Here is a 26,443-nt window from a genome sequence, read left to right on the forward strand (position 1 = left end):
TTGGGCTGCGGAGGGTGTGGGGCGGCACACGGGCAAAGACCGCCCACATCTCAGGAGCATGAAAAGGTTCACGCCCGCAAGAGCCGAACTTCTACTCAGAGTCAGAAGGTTTGTGATGCCATCGAATGTGCTAGACAGAAACGCTATTACACAAGGTGTGTTAGTTGTCCCTAATTCTGGTTTAGGAATACAGGAAATAAGTTATACAATATTCTAAAAGTAGCACCTTTGAAGGAGTATACGAGGTCACTTGATGTCAGCCTCCCGGACCGTCCACCCCAGTGGCCCTCGTGAAGGAAGAGCGCATGTAGGTGTGACCTGCACATTCGTGCTCGACCAGCTTTGGTCCCCAAGCCGTCCCTTGGGCTGGCTGAGCCGCAGGAGCAAGCCCAGGTTCCACGACAGCGACAGCGAGTCTGTGAGGTAAAGTCAGAGAAAGGCCCCACCCACCAGGACTGCAGGCGGCCGATCGCCCCACCAGTCCGTTACCCCGTCTACCTGGATCTGCCAGGAAGCGCTAAGCATCAGTTCTCAGAAAGGCAGCACGCAGGGCCACGTCCTGGGAGGACTCTACTGATGAACTACACGCCTTAAGAGTTCTGGGCCCAGACCGTCTGGCATGAAGATGATTGGGGTCTTACAGACCTCCAGGGAGACGGCCCACCCCTGGCTTTACTACAGTGGGTCTGTCCTAAACCCAGCCCAGGAGGGAGCCCAGTGGCGCCCCTCTGGACGGAGTCCTTCACCAAAGTTGGTACAACTGCACTAGGGCCATCTCTGCAAAGTAACGAAATAATCCCACGTGTGTTCTGAGCCCTAAGAAATTCACGCACTTCCCTGTCACGCTTTAGACAGGGCTGGTCAATACCAGGTGGAGCTATTAAAAATCTTTCTTCTTTCCAGAACAGTATTTAATTTTCTGAGATCACAGAACCACGTCCAACAACAATAAAGAGAGAAGTAGCAGATTGACATAGTGCTTTATTTGAGCTGTCTGTACGAGGAAAATAATGTGCACCCTATCATATACGTGTAAAAATACTAAGGATGTACAGTGTACAAAAACAGTTTCTTGTAGTTTATTTCACATCCTTGTGGGTCATATGCTTCAGGAAATAAACAGTTTTAGTATGACCAACGGTAAGAGTAATACAGTTTCTTGGGTTCATGGTTGCGTCCGCTTAAAATCCTTACCCAGATGACTAGATCTTGCGTGGATCTAATGAAAGAAGTCAAGAAATGTCACAAACTATAAAGCTACAGGGAGGTAATTCAATGACCAATTTAGAGGTTTTCTTTTTATTTAAATAAATACTTTACATTTCATGCTTGCCTGTAATGCACTACCGGGAGCAAGGTCAGGAAGTTCTACTGAAGACAGTACAAACGTAGCAGCAAAGTGTGTACGCTGAGGTGTGGTATATAGACCCTGCAGTTAGTAAGGAAGGCCTTACCTTGGTTTGTACTCTAGGAGAAGCAAGTGGCCCCTGCGAGAACAGTCAGCTCTAAGAAGCCGGAAACCAGGTGTGGGAAATGGAAAACAATACTGGGATGATGCTATGGCATTAGTGTGTAAAGCAAAGCTGTGGGCCACCCTGCCGAAACGCCGCGCGGAAGTGGCCCGTTGTCCCCGCGAGGGCAGACGTCACGGCCGCTCCGCAGGTCAAGGTGGAGTCTGCTCCGTGGGAGCTGCGTTCTGCTAGAACGATGCCGGGGTTCGGGCCTCTCTGTCGGCCGGGATCCAAACGACAGCTACGGGCAGACACAGGGGAAGTTCGAGAAACCTCCCCTGACACATTCCTGTCTCTCTCTCATGCCTCCACGCCAGCTGACTGACACCTGGGAGTGAGGGGAAGGGACGATTCTCAAGGTCGAAGCCAAGTAAACACCGGCTGGACTTGCACAGAATCCTGGGGCGGGGCGGTGCAGCCCCTATCAGGGGCTGGGGGCTGGCAGCCAGTTGGGAGGAGTGGCCAGCCTGGGGCACTGTCAACGCTGTCACCAATCTTGACGCTGCGTCCTTGGCCAAGGTCATGGAAATCACTTTAAGGTTTGGAAAAAAAAATCCCAAAAAACAAACAGACCAAAAAAAAAAACCCCAAAAAACAAAACCAAACCAAACCTACCGATGCGCTCAGTGTCGGGTGCCACGCCTCCCCTTGAACAGACCCCATGCTGTGAGCAGCCAGTCTCAGCTCTCTCCCCCTCCTCCCATCTGCTTCTTTCTTAGAAAATGAATGCAAGACAACTTACAAGACACACCTTCTAGTCTACTTTCTTGTCACGGTGAAACATTCAACATAATTCCAAGTGGGGAAAAAAAAAAGTGGAGCGATATGTGTAAGAGTGAACTAGCATTTACTGTAACTTCCTACTCAGTACTAAGGATGAACTTCACTCAGGTAGAGATATGAAAAACTAGGATAAGACCTATGTCTGAATATGTCTTAGCTGCCTTAGTAGAATGCCCTTTAGCCCCCGCAGTCCCAGCGGCCCGCCCACCGCCAGCAGTGGCTTCCTGGCTGTGAATCCACACTTCCGGCGCTCAGAGGCTAAGACATCTGCATGAGAGTGTGACTCGTCCCGCTCAGAAAGTCACTTGCTCTTTCATCCAGTGATGCCATCACAACACTACATCGCACTGTGGTCTTCCATTTGGGAGCTGTCAGATAGTTTACCTAAGACACATCTCCGTGGTCACTCCACGGGGCCACCGGCCCCCCGCCTGCCGCGCCAGGAGGGCCCCAGCCCCCGGATCTCATAGGCTGCTTTGGAAAACGTCAGCTCCTAGCACCAAAGGGTTTAATCTGAAGATCGTCGTCAATGAAGGAGAAAGATGAGGTTTGCATACGGGTCCCCGTTCGGTGAGAAATGTTGGAACTCGGGGACGTGAGTATATACAGAAAAAGAAAAGCTGGAGGTGTTCTTTTTGTTTCGTTTTGTTTTGTGTCCCTGATGGCTTAACTCAGTGATAAATGTACCAGGACCGGAATAAACACACCGGGTTCTCATCTCTGCCCGCCTCCTCCGGAAACACTTGGGATGTGTTTATTTTGCCAAGTCGGTTCATTTATCATCGTCTGGGTCTCAATTTTCTTCACCTCATTCTGTCGTCGGGCTGTCCTGACATCTCAGTCCTCCAACGAGGGAACGCCACCACCCCGTTGCTCCGCTCACCCCTTGGCCTGGGCACTTGGGGGCTTCCTCATTTTTAGCACCAAGGGGTTAGATGACAGCATCTCTCCTCCCAAAGCCAAATTCTAGTCAGTGTGTACAACTTCAGAGCCTCGTCCCCATTTTGTCACAAAGGAGAAAAAAGTGCATGAATCTCCCCACGTGTGCATTCCCGCACGTGGGTCAAAAGAAACTGCAGTACGTCTGTTTTATGGAAGTTGGAGCTGCATTGGCTAACATGACACAGATGCTCATCACTAAAAAATAAATACTACTGCGATAGAAACAAAATCGTAACAGGACATTCCAAGTTCTGACATCTGAGAAAAAGCTCACTCCCGCAGAACTGAAATTAAAAATCAAAGCAAATACGGCAAACGCTGTTTCCCTTGGTGTACAGGTTTTGGTGAAAAGCAGGATCATGATACCTGTCTACATTCTTCAGCCATCAGAGGCGATAAATATTATCATGGAAAGAGGTTCCCAAGCACAGGGGGGAGAAGGCTCTCTGGTGCCAAGCCTGCCACAGGCCCTCGACGGGCCCCGGCTCGGCGGTGCACGCACTTGCTTCCTTCCCCGCAGAGCCCGTGACGTCCACGGGGAACGCCAGCTTCCTCTGCGGTCTCCGGCGGGAACCTAAATACACACAGAGACACACGTACGTGTACCTCAGCAGCTGTTCAGTCCTTCCCGCCAACGCTTCCTGATGCGTTTCCGCCAGATCTTAGTGATAGATGCTTACTTGATGCACTGCTCTGAGATGCTCGACTAAAATCTGCATATGCACACCACCACCCTTCCACAGTTGCTTGTTCTGGATTATACACTAAATCTTCTTAGTCTAATTAGTTTTTGATTTCTCTTCTAGAAAGTTAACAAGTGTACCTAGAATCAGTGTATCTCACTCATCCTTCACTGTCAGGGGAAAACGGAAAGGTCAGAAGATGCGGTTGGTGCACAAACGGACCGTGGAGGGCTCATGACTTCCCCAGATTGTAAAGTTACCTCTTAAAGTTGCTATAATAGTAAGACAGCAGCAGCAACAGCATGAGACCTTAGACTGAGATACAAGTTCATGCAAAAACGAAAAGTCGAGTGGATCTGCGTTATGGGTGTTCTCGGGTGGGCGAGAGGCGGCGAGGGGCGAAGACCTGGGACCGGTCCGCTCGTGGCTGCAGGCGCTCCTGCCGTCTGTCAGGGCGAGGACCGGGGTGATGTCCGGGAACTGTTCTCAGTGACCAACCCAAGGTGACGGTGAAGTGGCGGCGTGAGGGAGGCTTACTCGCGTCCGCTGGCCGAGTAGGAGAACTGCGGGAAGTGCGGCCGCCGCTCGTTGTCCACGCAGTCCATGCCATCCTCGTCATCTGCGGGCGGCAAGCGGCTCCGTTAGTCTCACGCCTGTTTCTGGCCCCCCCGCCCCGTCCGCACGGGTCTGACTTCTAACGTAACGAAGACCAGCAGCGGCGACTGCTCCTAGAAACTCGCGTTTATCAGTGAAACACGCAGCAACTAGACTTAATTCAAAAGGCTCTCCATTTCAAACCCCTGACCTATGAGGAAATAACACCATCGAAGCATCACCTTCAAGACATGTTCGCAGACTCAGTAAGTTAAAAAGCCACTACTGAAGAAAACAAGATTTTTTTTAATTAGAAGGAACAAATATCCTTTAGTTTCATGAAACTGTGCACGTCAGAACGACGGATGCAGTGAATCTGAGGCACCCGAATCGTCTGCCTAGAATCCACTGCCAACTGTCTTCACAGGCTTGTCCTTTCCCTTCAGGGCACTTCCCACGTGACTGAAAAGTAAAGCTTCGTGTGACTCCACTTCACCTGAGTCCCGGACTACACGTTTAAGATTTTACACTTATTCTGCATGTAGTATCTGCCTTTCCTCATCATTCACAGTTTTCCTAGGCTAAAACTTTAAACTAGAACGAAGAGAGAAAGAGGGAAAGAGGTCAGCGTCTAAGAGCGGGTTTGTCAGGGAACAAACAGGGAGCAGAGACTGAGTGAGGTGAGGCTGAGCTCAAAGACCCCACCGTCTCTTCTTCAACACAGTCATTCCGCTTCCTCGGGCACATGCGGAGATGCGTCGGCCCTTCCTTCCGCTCCCCAGCCTGTCTCCGGGGCACCAGGTCCGTGTGACGGGAGAGAACACAGGCCAGATCCCGCCGAATCGTGGGCACTGCCCCCGTCACACACAAAGGATGATGCTCCGTGCTCCTCCAAAGAAGAAGGAACTTTTCGGCTCTTTTCCCGTTCTCCTTTTCTGTATTCTATTCTTAACACAGAATAGAGTGGATTTGTGGCTCCTGCTCCCCTCGAACCACTGACCTCCAAGGGCTTCTCCCCTTTTAATGACACGTTTCTCAGTACCACTGTGCTTCAGAGGAAGCTCTGCCTCCTGAGTCTGAAGTGTCGGTCAGGCACCAGGCAAACCACATGCATCTTCTAGATGAAACACTTCCTACAGCACTTCTACCTCTACTAAAGACGTAGGAGCTGCGGACGGTGTATCTATCGCCGAATCACAAAGTATAAAAACTCTAGAGAAAAGGAAACTGAAATCTTCTGAAGGTAGAGAAACTAAATCTTGTAGCTGATTATACAGGATGCCCGACCTTGACCTTGTTAGAGTCAGCTCCTGGTTCCTCACACTTGGTCTGAGGGAGGGGCCGTGGGCCGAGGCGGCAGGACCTCGGGGTCTTGGGCCCTCCGTGCTGCATGGGCAGGTGGGGCTGCAGGGGGAGAGGACTGGAAGCAGGTGACAGTGACATGGGTAACTGCCTGACAGAGCCTGCCACACCCCATCAGCAGACATCAGACATTCCTGTTCTGAGAGGAGCTTCACAGGCCACAATGGCGATAATGAACGTGAACTATGCTAAAAAAACAAAACAAAACCCAAAGACCCCAAGAGAAGCCTCAGCTCCACATCCCAGCCCTCCACGCCCAAATCTCTGTTGTCTAATATTCTCAGAACATTTAACAAATGCAATTATATGGCAGCAAAAGCTACTAGATGTCACAGAAATCCTCCTTTTCTGCACAGGAAAGCAGAGCACCACCAAGGCACGTAATGCAGGATGACCCGTTCCCAAACCCGCTCCGTGAATTAACACCAGCGAGGACGCCCCAGAACCTTACTGCAGTGGTTTGTGCAAAAGGAACACTTTGCCTTTCTAACTGCTGATTTGTCCCACAAAAATAACTGCATTCTGCTTTAGGAAAGCAAGGTGGCAAGTGGGAAGACAAGCCCTAATGGCGCTGGTGCCGCTGTGCTTGTGCGAACGAAACTGCTTGAGCGGTGGGAGTGCCACGTGGTTCCCCCCCCCCCCCCCCGCGCCGCTGTTCCAAGCTGGAGCATGAAAGATGGCGGGAAATGCAATCCCAGTGCCGGGCTCCACCGACTCTCCTGTGACCCGTCCACTAATGGGACCTATGAAATACACAGCCAGGACCACCCACCTACGAGCACTGCCTGTGTGCCCTGGAAGGGCCCGGGGTGTGGTTCATGGCCCGAGACCAGTCCCGGCCGCAGGAGCGCGGGCCCGCTGAGCCCGGCCACACAGGACAGGCCGCTGGGGTCACCTGGCCTCAGCCCACTCCGCTGAGCAATTTCGTCTGGTTTCCTCTCTAGACCTTGGACTGCGAAGTAAGAGGGCAAGTTCACAGTGTCCTCCAGACTAGCAAACCTGTTAGACACACACGTTTTGGGGGCCATCCGTGGCCTAGTCCCAGGTCAAGGCCAGTATACCTATGCCCAGGAAACGCAGATGAGACCAGGCCCGCAACCCTAGGTGGATTCTGATGCCACTCCAGGAGCTACTGCGATGTACGGGCTTGCCCTGTCTCAGCCTTGCCCTCTTCTAAGACACGGGGGCACTGGGCTCAGCCAGCATAACCCATGTCTGAAACGGCATACATTCTTTCAAGAACAGAGTTGCTGTTAGTGGTAAAATGCGACATGCCTGAAAAAACAATGTTGTAACATTCAGTTCTACTGTGTTGTGGATCAAGAAGCTGATGCAGGCTCAAGGTGTGGCTGGAACGCAGGGATGGAGGGGGACATGGGTCAGGAGGAGGTCGGAGAGGCGGTGGGACCCAGATCGGACAGGGCTGTGTGGGCCGGTGTGAGCGGTGTGGATTCAGAGTGCGATGGGAAGCCACAGGAGGGGCTTAAGTGGGGGAACAATGCGGCCTGACCACGGCTGAGGCTGAATCAGTCGTTCGGACTGCGAGCCCGAGCACCGACGCTGCGGGGGAAAGGGCCCTCGGGCCAACCCAACAACTCACTGGTGCCACCCACCATTTCAGTCCCTCTGCCCCCGTCCACCCCGGGCCAGCAAACCATGCCAGGCCTGTGCCCGCTGTCCCCACTCAGTCCTCAGCCACCTGCACACGACTCCACGGGCCTTCTGACACTGTCCTCGACATTCAGAGACCCCAGGGGTCTGGCAGTGGCACACAGCACAGCGTGGGAGGCCGCCGCCCGACCACGGGTGACAAACCACACGTGGCACTGCACTGACTGATACTCCGCAGCTGAACCCGGCGGCGGCCAGGCTGCTGAGTCTCGCTGGCGGCAGCTGACACTCCCCGTGGGGCTGGGGGAGGCTCAGTGTGTCCCTGGGTTTCATCCTCTCCCCTTTTCACACACAAGTTAGGAGGTTCCTTTTGCAGGTGTGAAGGAGGAGCACACGAGCACACAGAACCCCATCTTTCACTGCAGGTTGCTCCCAGCTCCTTGCTGTCAGGCCATGAGCCCCAGAGGCAAAACTCCTGGCCAGAATGACATGTGACGTCACATTTGCCTTTCAGCGCTCTGACCCAGTGAGCCATGTTCAGCTGATGAGCACAAGAATTTTTAAAACCTGCAACGCCTGACTATGTAGTCAGGGGCACTGAGCTCTTTCCCCTTAGACTGTCCAATAAAAGGAATGAAAACAGCCAACGCAACCATAGCCGTCCAGCATGAATGAATCAATATCATGCTTATTTCTTTTTTGTCAGATCAGCAAAAACTGTTATTTTCCGGAGTGCCGCAGAGTTTCAGTGGTCAGTTCACGCATGCCCCGGGAGGAGGAGTGGGGACAGTCCCCTCTCTGATCTGCTGCGGTGCCCGCGGCAGGCACCGCCCTGCACTGCGGTTCTTCTGCTCCCGGCCCTCGGGGTGCATTTCCGCTACCAGCGGACCTGCCTTTTATAAAGGAACGAGAGGAAGAGACACACAGGAAAGAATGTAAAGGAAAAGAAAAGGAGAGAAAAACTGGCATGGAGTCACTGTGCGAGCCACCAGATGTGGGATTTGAAGACACCTTTTAGCTACCTAAGTACGGCCTGAAACTCAGTTCGACCCTCATTTCTAAACTCATGGTGACAGGCCTGCGCCTCTGTCAGCCTGTGGGGATGTTTCTAGGTTCCATCTGATAACCTCCCTTTCATTAGAGCCGTTTGTTTAGGCCCCTTATCGACGTGTGGGACGCAGACTGACGGAGGGGGTGACTCTAACTGGTGCACAGACACAGAGTTGTAACAGATAGGGACTTGAATTTATATGCACCAGAAACTACCAGCAAACTAAATCTGTCTTCACAGACATTCTTGCTTAGGACAAATCTAAGTAAGTAAAAGAATGATCCAACTGAAAGTGAATTTTGAAGCTAGTAGTAGGAGACCAAAATGAGGGAAGTTCTGGAGGTAGTATGTGAATGGGAAACACTGAAAGTCTCTATTTCAAAATCCTTTTAGCTGATGTCAAAAGAATCTGTCGGAGAACAGTACGGAGGAGCTAAGGAGCCTGTAATTCTCCATGTACAGTTTTTCCGTATGTAATTTTTCCTACCGGAAAGAAAAACTTTTCTCTTAGCTACCTTTCTTGGTATTTCCACACTGGGAACTAACTCCATTCTTAAGTGAATGAAGTAAGTTGCTATAGAATTTGTTCTTGAAAATCTGATAAAAAAAAATGACCGTTTGCTTCGATTCTATTATCTTGCTATGAATCACCTTCCAGATTTACTTACATTTTTCAGGTGGTGTTATGGTAATAGTCTGAGCTGTAAATTCTTCATCAAAATATCTGGTATCTGTCTCAGATGTTACTTGAGGCTTAAAAGGAGGTACAAGCTGTAAGAAGAAAGAGAAAGTATGGTTAACAGACTTCGCTTCAGGAAAACTGATTTTAAGAAAAATGGGAGCACGAACAACTGAAGACCGCTGAGTCACCGTGGACGGTCGATGAGGCTGCCCGTCAGCCGTCTAAGCCAGCACAGCAGCAGACGGCTGTTCTGCATACAAGGAGAGGGGTTATGTGAAATCGAACACGTGAGAACCCAAGAACAGGGTGGGAGGAGCTACTGAAGAGCGTGCCCCCATCTTTTCCCAACAGCACCCATGCACAGGACCAGATGGAGGTGGACGAGCTGCAGAATGCAGGCTCCTCCTGGTGCAGCGAAGAAGGCACCAGCTCGCTGCTCTCTGCTACTCTCTTCCTGGCGCCCCATGGACAAGGTATTATTCAAAATACAACCTAAAACACAGTTACTCTCTGGGCCACAGAGAGCGTGCTGCCTTCACACCTGGCAAAGAACTTGAGCTCTGCTTGGTGGAGACGGGCACGAATGCCTGGCCTGCTCCGGAACGGGGCTCTCGGCAGTTACGAGCCAACATTTGCCCAGTTTTCACCAGACCCTCGGAGGGGGCTGTGCCCAGGAGAGACGAAGAGTAACTAACTGCTCTGGGAGTGACAGAAGTGGACTCCTCAGCCTCACACCTGCTGCAGGCACGGGGTGGGGGCTGGATTCTGAACAGTGGTGGTTTCAGAAGCCTGAGCCCTGGGAGCCTCCACCTCTGTGACCACCCCAGGGTGGGGGTGGGGGTGGGAGGCAGCGGGCCAGGATGGGGTCCTGCTCGCAGGGCTCTGCCTCCACGTACAGCCTGCAGGCTCTTTGTAGCCCGGGAAGCCCAGCCCCCACCAACCCCCCCCCCCCCCAAGCCCGAGTCAGTGTGTGTGCTCTGATGAGGACCGCTGGGAACAGGAGATGCTGCCCTTAGAATAAAATCCCCGTGGGGACGGAAAACGGAAAATACAATAGAAGGACAGAAGTGAGTATGTTTTATAAAGATTTTACAGAAACATAAATACACGATTGGCTTTAGATCAATGCATTTTCCCACTCTTACTGTCACCAAATTTATGTTAAATAATGCAAAAATCTTTACATTGTTTTCTACACAGGCTATGTTTAAGAAAAACAGGGAGAAGGGGAATTAAAAGCATGTTTTCAAACTCAAGGATCCCAGGCGACACCACGGCCCGGTGCAGGAGGGCAGGTCTGGCGGCTCGGGCTCCTGCCGACATCGGCGGGTCCGCCTTCCCAGCACCAGACCCGCTAAGGCACGGCGGGACTGCACCGCAGTCCCAACTTTATTTCCCTAACGAGTAGCCATCTTTTCCATGAGTTTATTTCTTCCTTGGTGAAATGTCTGTTCAGATATTTACCCGTGTGTGTATTTTCCTTGTCCGGAGTTCAGAGACTTCTGTACATACTCTGCGTGTGCGTCTCCTGTCAGAGTTGGGATTTGCGAATATTCTCCCGGTCTGTGCTTTCCTTTCTCTACAAGCGTCTTTTAAAAAGAACAGGCGTTCTTAATTTTGACATAGTCTGACTTACCAATTTTTGTTTATAGATTATGCTTCTGTCCTCATCTTCGAAATTTCTGCCCCTACCTAATACCGCAAATATTTTCTCCCGTGTTTTCTTCCAGAAGACTTTACACTTAGGAATACGATCCACGTGGAGTTAATTTTGTGTACGTTGCAAATTCTTTTTTTAAAAAATACACAGATGTCCAGTTGTTTTAGCAGGATTTGTTGACCTGAGCTATCTCTGTACTTTCACTGAAAGTCAATTCACCACGTACGTGTGTACGTATTTCCAGATTCTTTATTGTGTTGCACTGACTTCTTCACCCATCTTTACGGTCAAATAAAGATGTTATTTGTCCATAACAAACTGTCTTGATTACTGTGGCTTAATAATAAACCTCAAAGTTGGATAGTACAGGTCCTTCAACTTTGTTTTTTGTCAAAGTTGTTTGGGCTGGTCTAGGTCCTTTGCATGCCATATAATTTTTTGAATCAACCTAACAATTTCTACAAAATTGCCTGCTAGCATCTTCATTAAGATTGTGGTGAATTTACATGCCAATTTTGAGAGAACAGACACCTTAAAAATATTGTCTCCTAAACCACACACACAGCAGATCTGTTCATTGCTTTAGGTTCTCTTTGCTTTCTCTCGACAATATGTCTTAGTTTTCAGAATAAAGGTCTTTCATACCTTTTGTCAAAATTATCCCTAAGTACTTCATATTTGTTATTATAAATAATATTTTTTATTGACTTTCATGTTAGTCTGTTGCTGCTGTGTAAAATTACAGTTATTTTTTTTATCCTGCAATCCTTTGTATATTTATCTTGTATTAAGCAACGCATGGGTTAAACTTTAGTGGCTATTTGTAGATTTCATCTGATTTTCTAAATACCGCAAATATTTTCTCAGGTCGTCTATGAATAAAGACAGATTTACTTCTTTTCTACCTGTCTGCATTTTATTTCTTTTTCTTGCCTTACCACGCTGGCCACTGGATTTAATTTTTCCCCTTTTCCCCTAGTTTCTTAAGAAGAAAGTGAAGTCACTGATCTTAGATCTTCCCTCTTTTTGAATATAATGATTTGGAACTACGAATTTCCCCTAACGCATCACAGTAGCTATACCCCAGACCTAAATGTGCTTTGTTTTCCGTTTCAGTCGCTCAGAATACTTTCTGATTTCCTTTTCTGGTTTGTTCTCTAACCTATGAATCATTTAAATGTGTAATAAGCTTTCCAGTACTTGGGGGTTTTCCATATATCTTTCTGTTTTGATTTCTAAATCCATTCCATTTTATTCAAAGAGTACATGTTCTGAATTATTTGAATCCTTTCAAACTTACAGGGTTTTTTTGCCCAAAATATGGTATATCATGCTAGATGTTCTATATAACCTTGAAAAAACGAGTATTCTCCTGTTGTTGTATAGTGTTCTATGAATGCCACTTAGATTGAGTTGGCAATACTGCTAACTTCTTCTATAAACTTAATGATTTTCTCCCTAACATCTATCAATTAGTTAGAGACAGGTATTGAAATGTCCAACTCTAATTGCAGATTCATCTATTTTTCCATGCAGTTTTATTACTTTTTGCTTTACGTACTTGGACTTTTGTTACTGGGAGCAGAGAAGCACGCTGTGTGTGCGTGCAGTGCACATGCGCGTGAGTGGGTCACTGAATGGGCTGTGGAGATCTGAACCCACTCAGTTGTAGGAGCTGTCCGCACACTCTCTGTGAGGCTGCTGTCCTCACTCTTTCGCCAGAGCCTGGCGTCCACAGGACAGGGAGGTGAGAAGACGTATGTAAAGCAGGAGAACAACAACATGGGGCCTTAAAAAAGCTTGGGCTGGAGCACACAAGGACAGATGGAAACCCACACCATTTCTTACCATCTCCGGCTGTGACGGTGGGGATATCCTACGTGAACTGGGACCTTTGTCATGGAGCTAAATACTCCCTGGCCCAGGAATGGGAAAATCTAAAAGGGGGTCCACCCAGTGGGAGATGGAACAGAGGCAGGCCCGACCAAGGCTCCAGCCGAGGGCGGAGCTAACAGACCAGCAACAGCAGGAGGAGCTGGAGAATGCTACTGTTTCACCCTGTTCCTAATCTCCACAAGAACCTCGTTAGCAAAGGGAATTCTGGGAAATGGAGCTCAGAGTAGCCAAACTGGCATATTCTAAGGCCATCACACAAGCAAAAATACCTTGAAAGCAGTGAGTGAAATATAACACCTAATTTACAAGGAATGAATAATTGAATAAGCTCACACTGAACTATCAACTCACAATTTTACATTCAGGAAAATATCCTTGAAGAATGAAGCCAAAGTAAAGACATCATCAGATAAAAGAAAACAAATTCCAACTCCAAATAACTTGTAGCACGAGCAATGATCATGGAAATTCTTTAGGCTACAGGGGAATAATATCAGAGAGAAGCCTGCACCTTCCAGAAAAAAGGAAGAGACGAAGGTGTTCTGGAGTCAGAGGCTGGGAGGGCTGCAGAGCTCTGACTGCACCAGCACCCCCTGAAGTGTGTCTTTCACAGGGAGAATTCTATCTCCGTAAAAAAAAAAGTTACTCAAAAAAAAAAAAAAAGAACAAAGAGCATTTGAAACAGTAAACATGCAGTTTTATACAAACACTAAAAGTTCTAACTCAAAATCTGGGGCAGACACGAAGATTAATCTTCAAATGGGAACACAGCAGTCTAATGAATGAACTAAAGACTTAAAATTAATACAATAAGGTACGAAGATTCGTTTAGGTGCTTTCAGAAGAGGCATTATTTCATTCAGGCCCCTCTCTGTTCTTCACACTTAAGTGATAAAATGAGTCTTTCTCATTTAAACGGTTGCCATTCCAGTGAAATGAATATTAACCACGTGACCAAAATAAACTAGCCAGTACCTAAATTACTCTCTAAAAGCGAGTTTCCTCTTTTTTGGAAAATAAAATTTCCTTTCTCTGGAAAATAAGAACAAGTATAATAAATAGAAGATGGTTCTCAAAGGGAGCCAAAGGTTCCACATCAATCTTCCTTAAGTACTCACTCTTTCTGCTCTGTGTTGTTATTAGCTTTCCTTACAAAGAACAGAGCTGTAGCAGTCGGCTTCCAGTTGCATTCCGAAATCCCCAGCCTCGGCTGTGCCCTCCAGAAGCACCCGGCACCTCTGGTGGGTTCTCTGCAGCCCCCTCCCCGCCCCCAGTGCCTGCCCTCCGGCCTCTGAGGTTGGCCCCGCACACTGTGCTCACTGTCAGGAGAGGACGCCTGCAATGAGGACAGCAGGGCCTCCAGGCGGCAGCCACCCCAGCTTCCGGAACAGGTACTCACGCACACGTGTGCTGCCGTGGGCAAGTCTACAACGTTTCCCGCCCGCGTCCCCGCACAGGGCCCGCCCGCTCTGCGAGGGCTCATTAATCCTTCAGCTGGGCCTCACTGATGCTGCCTTTTCCTTACATCTTACCTCTTCTTCAATAGATTAAAAAAGCCTTACAGGACACTATTCGTGTATTTGCATCTTACATCTTACTTCATTCCATCAACAGATACTTTGAAACTTGTTTTTTTAAGATGTAAAACGTAGAGATGTGGTTAAATACCCACTCCTTTACTCTCACTACTGTTCAATCATTTTTAACTTACAAAATGACTTATATATGGTTCAAGTAAATTTTGTTCTCAAGTCTATCATTCACATGCGTTTTTACACTTTTCCCCCATATATAAGTGATTATAAATATAGCTGATAGGATCAGCTGCAATGCCTCATATTTCAAACTTTCCCCTCTTCTTTTCTGGCCAACAAAGTTATAAATAAAGAGCATCATACATTAAGACCCCCGCCTCCCCACAAAAAGCAAGAATCAACTACACGACATCTGAAAGAAAATTCACTTAAATATATAGCGCAGGTTAACAGTAGCATAATGGGAAAAGATGTATCACACAAAATCAAAAGCTGGCTGGAGTACTCATTATCAAAGTAGCCTTCAAAACACATATCAATGCTATGAGTACAGAGGGACACTTCATCACGCTGAAGGGATAAATTCACCAAGAAGACATAATCCTCAACACGTGTGCAGCTAATACAGATGCTTCAAAATACATGAAACACAGCAAATTTACAATTATAGCTAAAGATCCCTTTTTAGTAACTAATAAAATGAGTAGACAAAAAATTAGCAAGAATGTAGGAGACATGAAAGACACTACCAACCATGCAGACATAATGGGTTCTGGCAGAACACCATGCAGTGAAAGCAGAGAACATATTCTTTTCAAGTGGACACAGAACATACACCAAGAGAAACCATTTTTTCTAGGCTATACAACTGAATAAATTTAAGTGCATTAATATCATATATGTTTTCCAAACAGAAGACAAGTTAGGAGTCAGTAACAGAAAGAACTGAAAAATCTCTAGATTTGGAAACTGAACAACACACTTTGAAATAACCCGAGTTAAGAAAGAATCACAAGGAGAATTAAAAATACTTTGAAATGGAAACACAACATCAACATCTGCAAAGCATGGCTGAATCTTTAGACAGAAACATGTAGCACTAGTGCTTATGTTAGAAAAAGAGACAGGACTCAAAACATCACCTTAGCTTCTTCCTAAAGAAAATAGAGAGAAAAAAAACAGAATATAAATTAAAAGAAGCAGAATAAATAGTGAGCAAATTAACACATTTGCACACAGAAAAACAATACACAAGACTCATAAAACCAACAGCTGGCTCTTTAAGGAAAACTCAGCAACACCGCCAACCTCCAGGCAGACTGAGGAAGAGCAGAGCGAGAAGACACCAATGACCAACATCAGAACTAAAAGCGAGGCCACCACACACATGCAACAGATACTGTGAAGACCAGAAGGGAAGATTGTACACTTTTTAAAGCTAATAAATTAGAATATTTAGACAACAAATTCCTTGTAGGCCACAAAATACCAAAACTCATTCAAAAAGAAACAGAGAGCCTTAATGGCCCCATAACTATTAAAGAAATTGAGTTTATTGTTAACAACTCCCAACCAAGTCAAAACTCCAAGTGGCTTCCCTGGTAAATTCTACCGAAGATTTAAGGATCTGACAACACCGTCTACACACACAATTGCACGCAACCCAAGAGGAAGGAATACTCCCCACCTTGTTCTTCCAAGGGAAACACAGGCTACAAATTAAAATCATACACAGACATTGTAGTGAGACAACTCCCAACATCACTCACGATATAAGGATGCCAACGTCCTCAAGAAACACATTGTATGAAACACAGCAATTTGAAATGAGGAGACCACATCACGGACAGGTAGAAGGAATCTAAGGTTCATTCACCATTAGAAAACCCACCCATGTACTCCGCCACGTTAATAGAACGTAAAGGAGAAAACCCATTCGGTCCCCGCAACAGGTGCAGAAAAAGCTTCTGATAAAACGCAACACCTATTCATGATAAAAACTACTAGCACCCTAGGGACAGAGGGAGAGCCCTCAAACTGGTAAAGGAGGTACAGAAAACCTATGGTAACATCCAACCTTTACCGCCTGTTACACGGAAATACTGCTCGGCTTAGAGAAGACGCACAAACACAGCAGGAACACACACCCTTCACGCGCCCCCCCCCCCCCCCCCCCCCGTGCTAGCATGAAGACGCAGCCGTACCGCGAGCACCAGACCTACGTCCCACTGGTGGAGAACACTAACTACCGACTGAAAGAGACTTGAAATGCGGGGACACTGCGGCCAGGCTGTCACTCTTCAAGGCTGCTGAGCAGCTCTGATGCCCAGGAGACGGTAAGAGCTGTCAGCCCACGAGGACTTCTATTACTTACGGAACTTTGTCATTTTTTTGGTTGTTGCTTCTCCTATCTCCATTAGCGTTGTCTGAGGCTGTGTTTCGGGAGTTCCTTTTCCCACCCCACCTCGAACCTCTCCGTCCATGTGCCACCAGGCAGCCACCTGGGCCTGTCTCGGCGGGGGCTGCAGAGACAGGTGAGCCTGGCTTCCTCACTGGTGTGCTGGGTGGACCCTCAGAGCTTTGTGCAGGCGATGCCAAACTACCACTTACCACGAGGAGCCCGACACTAAGGAGGGAATCATGGTAGCGTTCCTAGTCTCCTAACAGGTAGCGATGCCACACTGGTGCTCTGCCGCTGTCTCGTGAAGAACTTTTTCTTTCTTTTTCTGACTCCTTCTTGGACAGGGGGTAGCAAAGGGATATTTGGTGGTGGCTTGTAGCCTTGGGCACCAAAGGAAGCCTCTGACCGTGTGTTATTTCTCTGAGACATAGCAAGGGCTTGACTGTACTGAATAGAATTTCAGGATGTATTTGGGAGTCAAAATTTATGCAATCAATGGTAGTGCAGAAGTGAAAAATATCATTATGACACTAAATTGTATCCACTTGAAAATCTTTTCGCCATAAATTCCTTTTAGCCAAAACACACACGCACCACACTATGGCAGGGGCTTACCTTTTTATCATACACATCTTGCCAGTTCACTCCCGAGAAGAAACTGTGTCTCATGATTTCTTTTGCATCGTCCGGCCCTCCGCCAAGGCTATGAGGAGAGGAAGGACATTAAATGAGCATGAAACGTTTACATACGCCCAATGCCTCACAAAGAGCTTTTGTGGAACGTAATTTTCTGTGTGATAAATAGTTCTTGTGATAAACGGTCATAAAAATAAAAATCTTCCACGGTAAGATCTAATTTCCCTCATGCGCTCTTAACTCAGGATAGTGCGGCATCTAAGAAGAATGCAGCCTTGGGCGGCGGACCTGCAACAGGCACCCAACTCGGGAGTCTGTGTGCGACGATGGAAAACCTACTTATCACCCCCATTCTACAGATGAGGAAACTGAGATTAGCTGTTATCGCTGTCAAGTCTATAAACCAAATTTATTCTAGAACGGCTCAAGTCAGGACGCACCCTTGTTGACATAAACTCTGAAGTGTCTCAATTGGTTAGAGAAACAATCTGTAGAGCACCACTAACAGACAGACACTCGCAGACTATTTTCGTATGTCGAATGAATTTCCACGGAAATGGAACTGTTTATCTGTGAAACAGCATTACAGTGTACTTTGCTAGGCAGGTTGCCATATACATTACAAAGTGTGTAAAGGTACCCCTCCCGCATCTTCGAAGGTGCTCTCATTTAACTGATGCCTCACACAAGATGAAGTTCAGGTGTTTCCTGGCTTCCTCAGCTCATACGGTGCATGCAAGTCATGACGAAGAAAGAATGATAGGAACAGGAAAAACAGAGAGTGAAGTGGGGAGGGAGGGTGACAGGGAAACGCGAGGGAGCAGAAAGGAAGAGCAGGGAAAGGAGGAGGCAAAGAGAGGGAAGGGAATCTAGTCAAATCTGACGCTGATGCGGCAAGCTTCCCGGGTCTGGTTCACGGTTAGGAATGCCGTGCCCGCGACCGTGCTTAACACCCAGGCCTCTGCGGAAATCGTGCACCAGTAATATGCACGGGACAGGTTTATTATGAACTGTACTTATATAAAGGATGTAAAGCACAGAATTTGTAAAGAATAAAAATATACAACGTTCTTTATCGTAAGTAAATTAACCAGTGGATGCTCCAGAAAACTTGTGTTAATTTTTGCTGAAGTCCAAAGCCACCGACAGACTAATGAGTATTTCTGATGAGAGTACTAGCTGATATTTGTTTCTGGTAAAGACTAAGAACAACGTGACATACAACAGTCACACATGTCAGAGCTCCACCTGTGTGCACGACATGTGAGTGACTTCCTTGCTGAATGGTTAATAGTTTCGGAACAGTAGAAGGACATTTCCTTTTTTTGTGGGCCATTCATAATGTAATGGGTATAGCTACAACAACCTTTAAAATTTAGTCTGTATTATTAATATTTTCCCTGTCACTTTAAGTCTAAACAATGGACAAAACAATAAATCAAGCCCTGACTTGCAGTGTTTGCCAATTCTGGTGATGTAAATATCTCCCACCACGGCCAATAGTAAAATATAACAAGATCATTAAAGAGAGATGAGTTTTGAGTATTTACTACCTTTGACTTTAATATTTTAACTTACAAATTTATATAACTTAGGTTTTAGTGATGACTCTGTAAAACCACCAGCTCACCCAATTCTGGAAATGTAACAATCGGCCCCTGTGAGCTGGCGCGTGCCAGCGCCCACACGCCACTGGGGAGGAGGGACACGAGCAGGTCATAACTGTGCCATTCAGGCAAATCCTTGGTCTCATTAGGTATGAGAAACTCGAGATGGCGAAGAACCCGGGACCCCCCCCACACGGTGTTGGAATGGAGCATAAAGCGATCAGCTGCGGGTACACAGTCCGGATTCACACAGAAGGCACCGCACCCCCGACTCGGGGCTTTTCCAGTGGACCGGTTCAGGGGGGCTGTGTGCACACCTGGAGCTCCCGACCAGCTGCTCTGCATGTGGGTGACCCGCAGCACCCCACTCCCCGGCCTCGCCCTTTTCCATTCTCCGTCAGGTTGCATGTGTCTTGCTAGATGGTGAATGCTTTTGAGGACACGGAGCACTACTGAATTATCCCAAAAAAGCATTTTAAGCTTGTGCTGCGGGAATCAGACAAGCAGAAATACCAAAACACATGTTTCTGAGAAGAATTTAGCATTTGAAAGTCTGCATCAAAGTAGTCTGCATGAGAAAAGTCAGAAGTTTGTAGTATTTTCCTCCACTTTGTCACTGTCTCAATGCTGTTTTCACTTTGAATCAAGTACGAATGGAGCCTGCGGTGAGGGCTGGGAGAACCACCTCAGACCTCTTGTGAAAGGAAGGTTCTGGCCCAGCCCGGCGGCCTCACTCTTCTGTCTGTTCTGTAGCAACAGTTCGGCTCTGGACACAGCTAGCATTTCACTGGTATTTATCAGACACACAGAAGACTAAAGGATCAGCCATGAATGCTACACAAAGTCTAAGGACAGAACCTTAGACTGCATTTCAAAAGGTGGGCGAGATTCTGTAACGCAAGCTTCCTCAGTGCACGAAGCTGTCAGAAATGTCAATGCCAGCGATGGCCTACTATACAACCTCGGACTCCGGCACAATATCGGAATATGATTTGCACGAAGACACTTATGTCTAGGAACACTGAACTCCAACATCGGAACACCAAACTACACCCTCAGCTACTACAGATCTTCATTATTAGGACATTGTGGAATTCCTGCTTTCCTGGCGTTGCTGAAGGCGGTGTGCAGTAAGGCTTTCCCCACATACTCGCCTGCCGAGGAAGATAAAGGCGAGCTGCCAGAATGAGCATGAAGTAATGGAGGATAAGAAATAAAAGTGAAATGACAGTTGACCCTTGGGCAGAAATGATAGCAACTCAGTACAGAGGGTCAGAAAAATGCAGGCAGAATTTAAAATAGCCGAAGAGGGTAATAATGAGGAGATACACAATGATGCGATTATTGAGTATATTTCCAAAGAGTTTTTGGGGTTCCTGGTTGGCTCCCTGGTCTCCCAGGACTCTCTCCACCACCCTCACAGCTCTGGCTCCCTCCCAGATGGTGATGGATCCTTAGTCCAGACATTCGGTTCCTGGGTTTCTATTAGGCAGCAATACTATTTCCCATCTGGGTTTCTCCAGAAACCTCAGACTCGGTACAGTGGAAGCGAGTACCAGCATCTACCCCGTGTAGCCTCCTCCTTTGCCTGTGCCCCATCTGTTAAAACTACTCCGTTCTCCAAACTGGTCACCAGGCTAGAAAGCGGGGGTCCCCTCACCTTCTTCCGCTTCCCCACCATTTCTACTTCACCATCCAGAGTTCCATCTATCGTCCCGTTGCCAAGGACCCTGCCTTTCATCTGGACGACTCCTACTACCTGGCCCTGCACTGTCCTAATCCACCCGGGACAGAGCTGCCAGAGTTATCTTGTCATCACACAAATCTGATGAACATTCCAACCCTTTCAATAATTCAGTGGCATCTCATCTCCTTCGGAATAAAGACTAAATATTTTCTAAAAAACACAAGGTCCTCAAAATCTAACACGTCAGCTTCATCTCCCAGTGCTACCCAACTCATATTCTACACGTAGTCACTGAGCCTCTCAAATGCCACGCTCGTCTGCAGTTCTTTACATGCAAGTTTCTCGGCACGAATGCCGATGCAAACCCAACTCCTTCGTTGAGTCAGCTCCGGTCTCCCGACCCCCCAGACAGAGCTAATAATTTCAAAAGCAATTCGTATGTAGTGTAACCTGAGCACCTGTGAATATGTCTTGTGCCCCAATTATTCTGTATGAACATCTAGAGAAGATTATTCTATTCTGTTCATCCTCGCATTCCCAGTATTTTAATGCAGTAGTTGGCGGGGAGGGTGGCGGCTGCTTGATGCATCTACTACGAAAGGAGATAGCAGATGATTGAAAATACCACACCTTCTCTTTAGACAATCCCAGCCTCTGGGTGCACGAACCTTTAAGAGTTGTGCTACTTACCAGGCCACTAACGTTCCAAATTTACCTCACATTTATTGAGTAATTATTAAGTACCTACTGTGTGCTACTCACTGGGTGGGCTGCGGGGAGGATGAGAACAAAAACGAATGAGACACAGACATGAAAAGCACAGTCCAGTTCTGTTCCACCAGCCACATACAGCGGGGGCCACAGAGTCACCCAGAGGAGCCAGGAAAGGACAGCATAAAAACTCACCGCCCTTAAAACACAAACCAAATATTAGGTCCCTAAATCAAGTAGTTAAAATGGAAATCCTGACTCTTTTTATTGATTGCCAGTCATCAAGTGCTACCTGTGACATTAATTGTGAAATGATCACATTAAATGGAATATATTTCAAAACAAGACCCAAACTGGTGTGCTGTGAGTAAGGCACACAGGGAGGAGGCGAAAGCAGGCTTACGGCTGTAAGTACATGAAACAGTTTATTCTGGGTGATTATTTATTAACTGCTGTATTATTTTCCATATGAACAACTGTAAACCTACTTTTGTCCCACTCTGTATAAGAATTTCAAATAGGCACCAAGAAACCTGATCTCTACTCTTGCTCCATAAGAATATTCTGTGAGGCCTGGGATAAATCCCTGAAGGCTTTATGGAAATGAGAATAATATTTACCCTACCCACCTACCTACCTACCTACTCTGCAAGGCACTGAACCAGCAGGGAACGCAACAGATACAAAATTGCCTGAATAAAAAAAAAATCACTTTACAAATGGAATGTACAATCCCCGTTACCAGAATTACGAAATGCATTTGTGACTGGTTCTTCACAAAGCAAAAAATGGTACCTCTTTTATTATGTTTGCTTATTTTTGCTGACGGTAAAATCGTGTTCCTCACAAATTGAGAAAGCCAGAAGCATGTAATGGAAACCATTTCTACGGTAGACAAAGCCCACATTTTAAGCTTCATTTATTCTTTCCTTCCTGAATTCAGCCTATCAACAAATACATACGAGCAGCAACCATGAACAGCACTTGTAAAGAAAAAACATGTGGGGTGTTATAAAAGATTCACAATATATGAAATGGTCTAACCTTAGGATGCTTAAGATATTTTCAGAAAAAATGCATATGTATCTAGATGGAAGAATGTATATATATATAGATACACATAAACACCTACTTTAAGGGGTATTCAAAATTAATAGTCATTTCCTATATGACTTACAAAGTGCATGTCTAAATGAATACACAGGCATGAGCAAAGAACACTATAGCTCACTGAGAAAAGGGCTGTAGGATTCTTCAGGCCAAAGCTGAAGCTACAAAAACAGAAATACAAAGTGTATAAAGATTTTTTCTACCATTCATTCCAGACATGCATGGAAAAGAGTATCTTCAAAGGGACAAGCAAAAAAGGCGTTAAACATCTTGGGGTGAGCAGAGCATAGAGACAGGTGTGGGACGTTTGTAACGTGAATCAGCAGAAATACAAAGGTCCAGAGACTGGAAGAAGAAAAGGGATGGTCTCATCCCACAATAGAAGCGCCATGGCAATTAAGAAAGCTCGCTCGCAATATGGATAACACACATAAGATGGATAAAACTCCCCAAATCCTTATTTGGTAAAATCTGCATAAAACTTCCAAGTTAGGAAACAGTGCAGGGAATTTTTTAAATGTTCTCTATTATGCAGTTAAAAATAAGCCAGCATCTCAGTTGGAAGATGTCTACACCAAATACACTGCTTCTTGGAGCCACTTGTGTTTGAATTAATTTCCATACTGCAATTGCGAGCCGCACGCATCAGCGACTGCCGGGGTGTCGTCGGTGGCTTACCGCTTATTTGGATCCTTTATCAAGAGCCCTGAAAGCAGCGATTTTGCATCTGAAGAGAGTGTTCGAGGAAATTTAATGTCTTCCATCAGTATTAGTTCAAAAAGTTTCTCATGGTCCTGGTTGTAGAAAGGGAGCCTCCCGCACATCATCTCATACATGACGACGCCCAGGCCCCACCAGTCCACGGCCCGGCCATAGTCATTGTCCTCCAGCACCTGAAAGGGAGATCGGGGAGGAGGCTGTTACACATTAACTCTGAAAGCATTGTGGGTAGAACGGAAGATTTTTACATACAAAGGCATTCTACCTTCCAAAGCCTAGGCAGGCAATTTGTAGATCTTTTTTTTAAAAAGATTTTATTTATTTATTTTTAGAGAGGGAAGGGAGGGAGAGAGAGAGAGAGAGAGAGAGAAATATCAATGTGCGGTTGCTGGGGGTCATGGCCTGCAACCCAGGCATGTACCCTGACTGGGAATCGAACCTGCGACACTTTGGTTCGCAGCCCGCGCTCAATCCACTCAGCTACGCCAGCCAGGGCTGCAATTTGTAGATCTTGACGTTTAAACTATGAAGCATCCTACCATAGACGTAAATCACACCAAATACCTGGAATGTGCCACAGAGACACAGAGATGGCCGTGCCACCGATTCCAAGTCAGTGTGTACGTGAGTGCACGGAGGGGCGGGGGGAAACCGTGGGCAGGTCTGCACGCTTTCTCCCAGGCCTGCTAAATGTTTTGTCCTGGTTCACCAAGGGGACTTGAAGCAGCAAACCAGAGCTCAGGTGTGCTGACCCCAGAGCGTCTTGCCACTGCTGCACCAAGAAGAGCTGAGCGACACCCATCAGATGGTGGAAGACAGGTGTCAACGGTGTCACCAGCCAGAGCACAGGGCACGGCCACCGTGAAAATACATCTGACCCCTTTTGGAGGCCCCTCCACGTGTAAACTCAGGAAATCCTGAGTCCACAAGGTGAATGTGAAGATGTATTGTCTAAGCTATAACACACTTTGACAAGAAGAGTCATGCATCGAATACCTGTGTAGTATATACCTTAAATTTGCTTTGCAAAATATATTACACGCAATTTAAATTTAGGAAGAAATGACATGAAAGTATCAGGCTCTGTTCGAGCAAATTGTTCACATCGGGAAGTGGTAACCTGCCACTGGCTCGGGAGACATTTGACTGTGCCTTTGTATTAGGTGTGTTCCTCGGCCAATGGAATTTTCTTCATTCACTTGGAACTTTCAATATCTTATTTTTAATTATTATATTTGAATCATCTTAAAGCTTATTTTTTCTGAGCCTCTTACCTTTGGGATAAACCGATCAACCAAACCATACACGTGAAATTTATTAATTTAAAAAAATCTTGTGACTGACTGCCTAGGAAAGAACTTGACAGAGAACAAAGCAGTGTCATATCCCAAACTTCCTTAGTTTGGAATAAGTAAATACACTGTTGAAGGTTACTCCTATGTGGCTTTTCTTTAAAATTTACCAATAATTTCACAGAACTGTGCATGACATTTTGGATAGCAAAGGCACTTCGGAAGACAGGATATTTGAAGATGGAGCATATACTTTCAAGAAAAACACTATGTTACTGGAAGATACATGTAGTGATGTTTTCAGGTGCTCTGAAGGATTCTTAATTCAGCTGCATCACTGTTCTGTGGCTGCAGAAGCCTGGGAACCAATAACACTGGGAAGAGATGGACACGGGTCCAGTCCCACGTGTTCCAAAAATCTTTGGTAAATCACAAACTAACCAAAATGTTTTCAGGAAAAACAGCAAATTCTCATATGCTTGTTTGTTTGAAAGGAGTAATGTGAGAACATACAGAAAATAAGAAATAACCTAACAAAGCAGACAAATTCTACTTCTGTACTTAAGTCAAAGAAAATGTATTTTTTAAATACCAGTGACTTTTGATTATTCAAGACTCTCTCTCACATCCAATTAATTGAATGCATTGTTTGTGGGCCTTTTCCTAACAGATCCAGGATTTTACCTAATAACAAAAAATTTTTAAATCTAAGCAACCTTTCTCTGCATTCCTACAGCACCAACAGAACAGAGGCACACGCAAAAAAGAGCCAAATGTGGTTTTTAACCTCTTTTTTTTTCATAAAACCATAAAAAGCATAAAAGCTGGATTAACTGCCTCCCGAACCCACATTTCACCAGCCGGGTTCTCTTCCCCAGCTGGCAAAACTGGCAATCCCTTATTTTTGTTTAAATACCTGGTTTGCAGCCAGAAGGGAAAGTGAGTACATAAAAAAAAAAAGGGGGGGGGGATTTTTTGAAGAGAAATAAGCATTTGAAAAATAAAACTGCACTGTAAAAAAATCTGATAAAATAAAGTGTATTTTATTTAGCTTTGTAAAATGAATACTGACTCTCCAACTAAGTGGTTTTGCTTCTGAACATAATGTGCCTTAATTGATATAGAGCTAGAATGCTACAATTAGAACTGCTTGCTGAACCACTTTGTACTGAACAAATTTGATGTAATGTATTATCTTTCTGACACACAAGCTTAAGCAGTGTTGAGGAGAAAACACCCCACCAGCGCAGCCAGCGTACTTGATCTGAGTCTTTGCTGCCGGCTAGAAAGACAGACTTCTGCTCAGCTCCTGCCTCCAAGCAGCTGCAAGCTGACATACACGAGGAATGAAAGGGATCCTGATATTCTACATGTAGATATACAATGTACGTGTCATCACTGTTCATAAAATGTCCTTTCACTCTCCTTCAATATAAATTATTTCCAAATAGCACCTGGAAATGCTCTAGAAATTCCAGAGTGGACTTAAAATCCACAGCCCCTTTATATTATTTTTGGAAGACAATTTTCTCCCCTACTCAAAGCACTTCTTTTTCAAAAATTATAGAAACATGCACAATTTAGATTCTTGAACCTAAGAGTTGCAGTTCCTTCTGGCCACCTCCGATGACTTCTTCCCCCAGTACAAGGGCCAATTCACTGTGTGGTTCTCACGAGAACTAATGCAAAGGCACGGTCAGTGGTGACAGAGGGGTGCAATGGTGGTGTGCTCTTCAACTCCGCGACAAGTGTCACATAACTGGGACAGAAATGCAGACCAAAACCTACTCCTAGAGAAACATCCACTCAAAGACTTATCATCTGAAATAATTAATCTAAAGAAGTGTCTCTAGGCCGTAAAGCCAATGTTGCTGACATTTCACCGAACTCCAGGTTCGGGTGCGGGTGCGGACACTCGGCGTTTCCTCCTAATCCCCTGCTTCTCTGGGACCACAGGTGTAGCTCTACC

At 46.3% G+C, this 26,443-nt stretch overlaps 1 protein-coding gene across 1 annotated transcript in view; it reads right to left on the minus strand.

The window, feature by feature from the left end:
* Positions 1–963: 963 nt before the first annotated feature.
* Positions 964–26,443, minus strand: part of AKT3 (AKT serine/threonine kinase 3) — a 190,461-nt gene continuing 164,981 nt past the window's right edge. Inside the window, exons 11-14 of the mRNA XM_028531272.1 lie at positions 23,141–23,355; positions 17,327–17,414; positions 9,206–9,308; positions 964–4,538 (exon numbers count right to left, since the gene is read on the minus strand). Of these exons, the coding sequence (XP_028387073.1) occupies positions 4,453–4,538; positions 9,206–9,308; positions 17,327–17,414; positions 23,141–23,355 (492 nt within the window). The 3' untranslated portion in view covers positions 964–4,452. The remainder of the gene's footprint in view (positions 4,539–9,205; positions 9,309–17,326; positions 17,415–23,140; positions 23,356–26,443) is intronic.

The sequence above is a fragment of the Phyllostomus discolor genome, chromosome 15 (genome assembly GCF_004126475.2).
Source record: "Phyllostomus discolor isolate MPI-MPIP mPhyDis1 chromosome 15, mPhyDis1.pri.v3, whole genome shotgun sequence".
In the NCBI taxonomy this organism is placed as follows: domain Eukaryota; kingdom Metazoa; phylum Chordata; class Mammalia; order Chiroptera; family Phyllostomidae; genus Phyllostomus; species Phyllostomus discolor.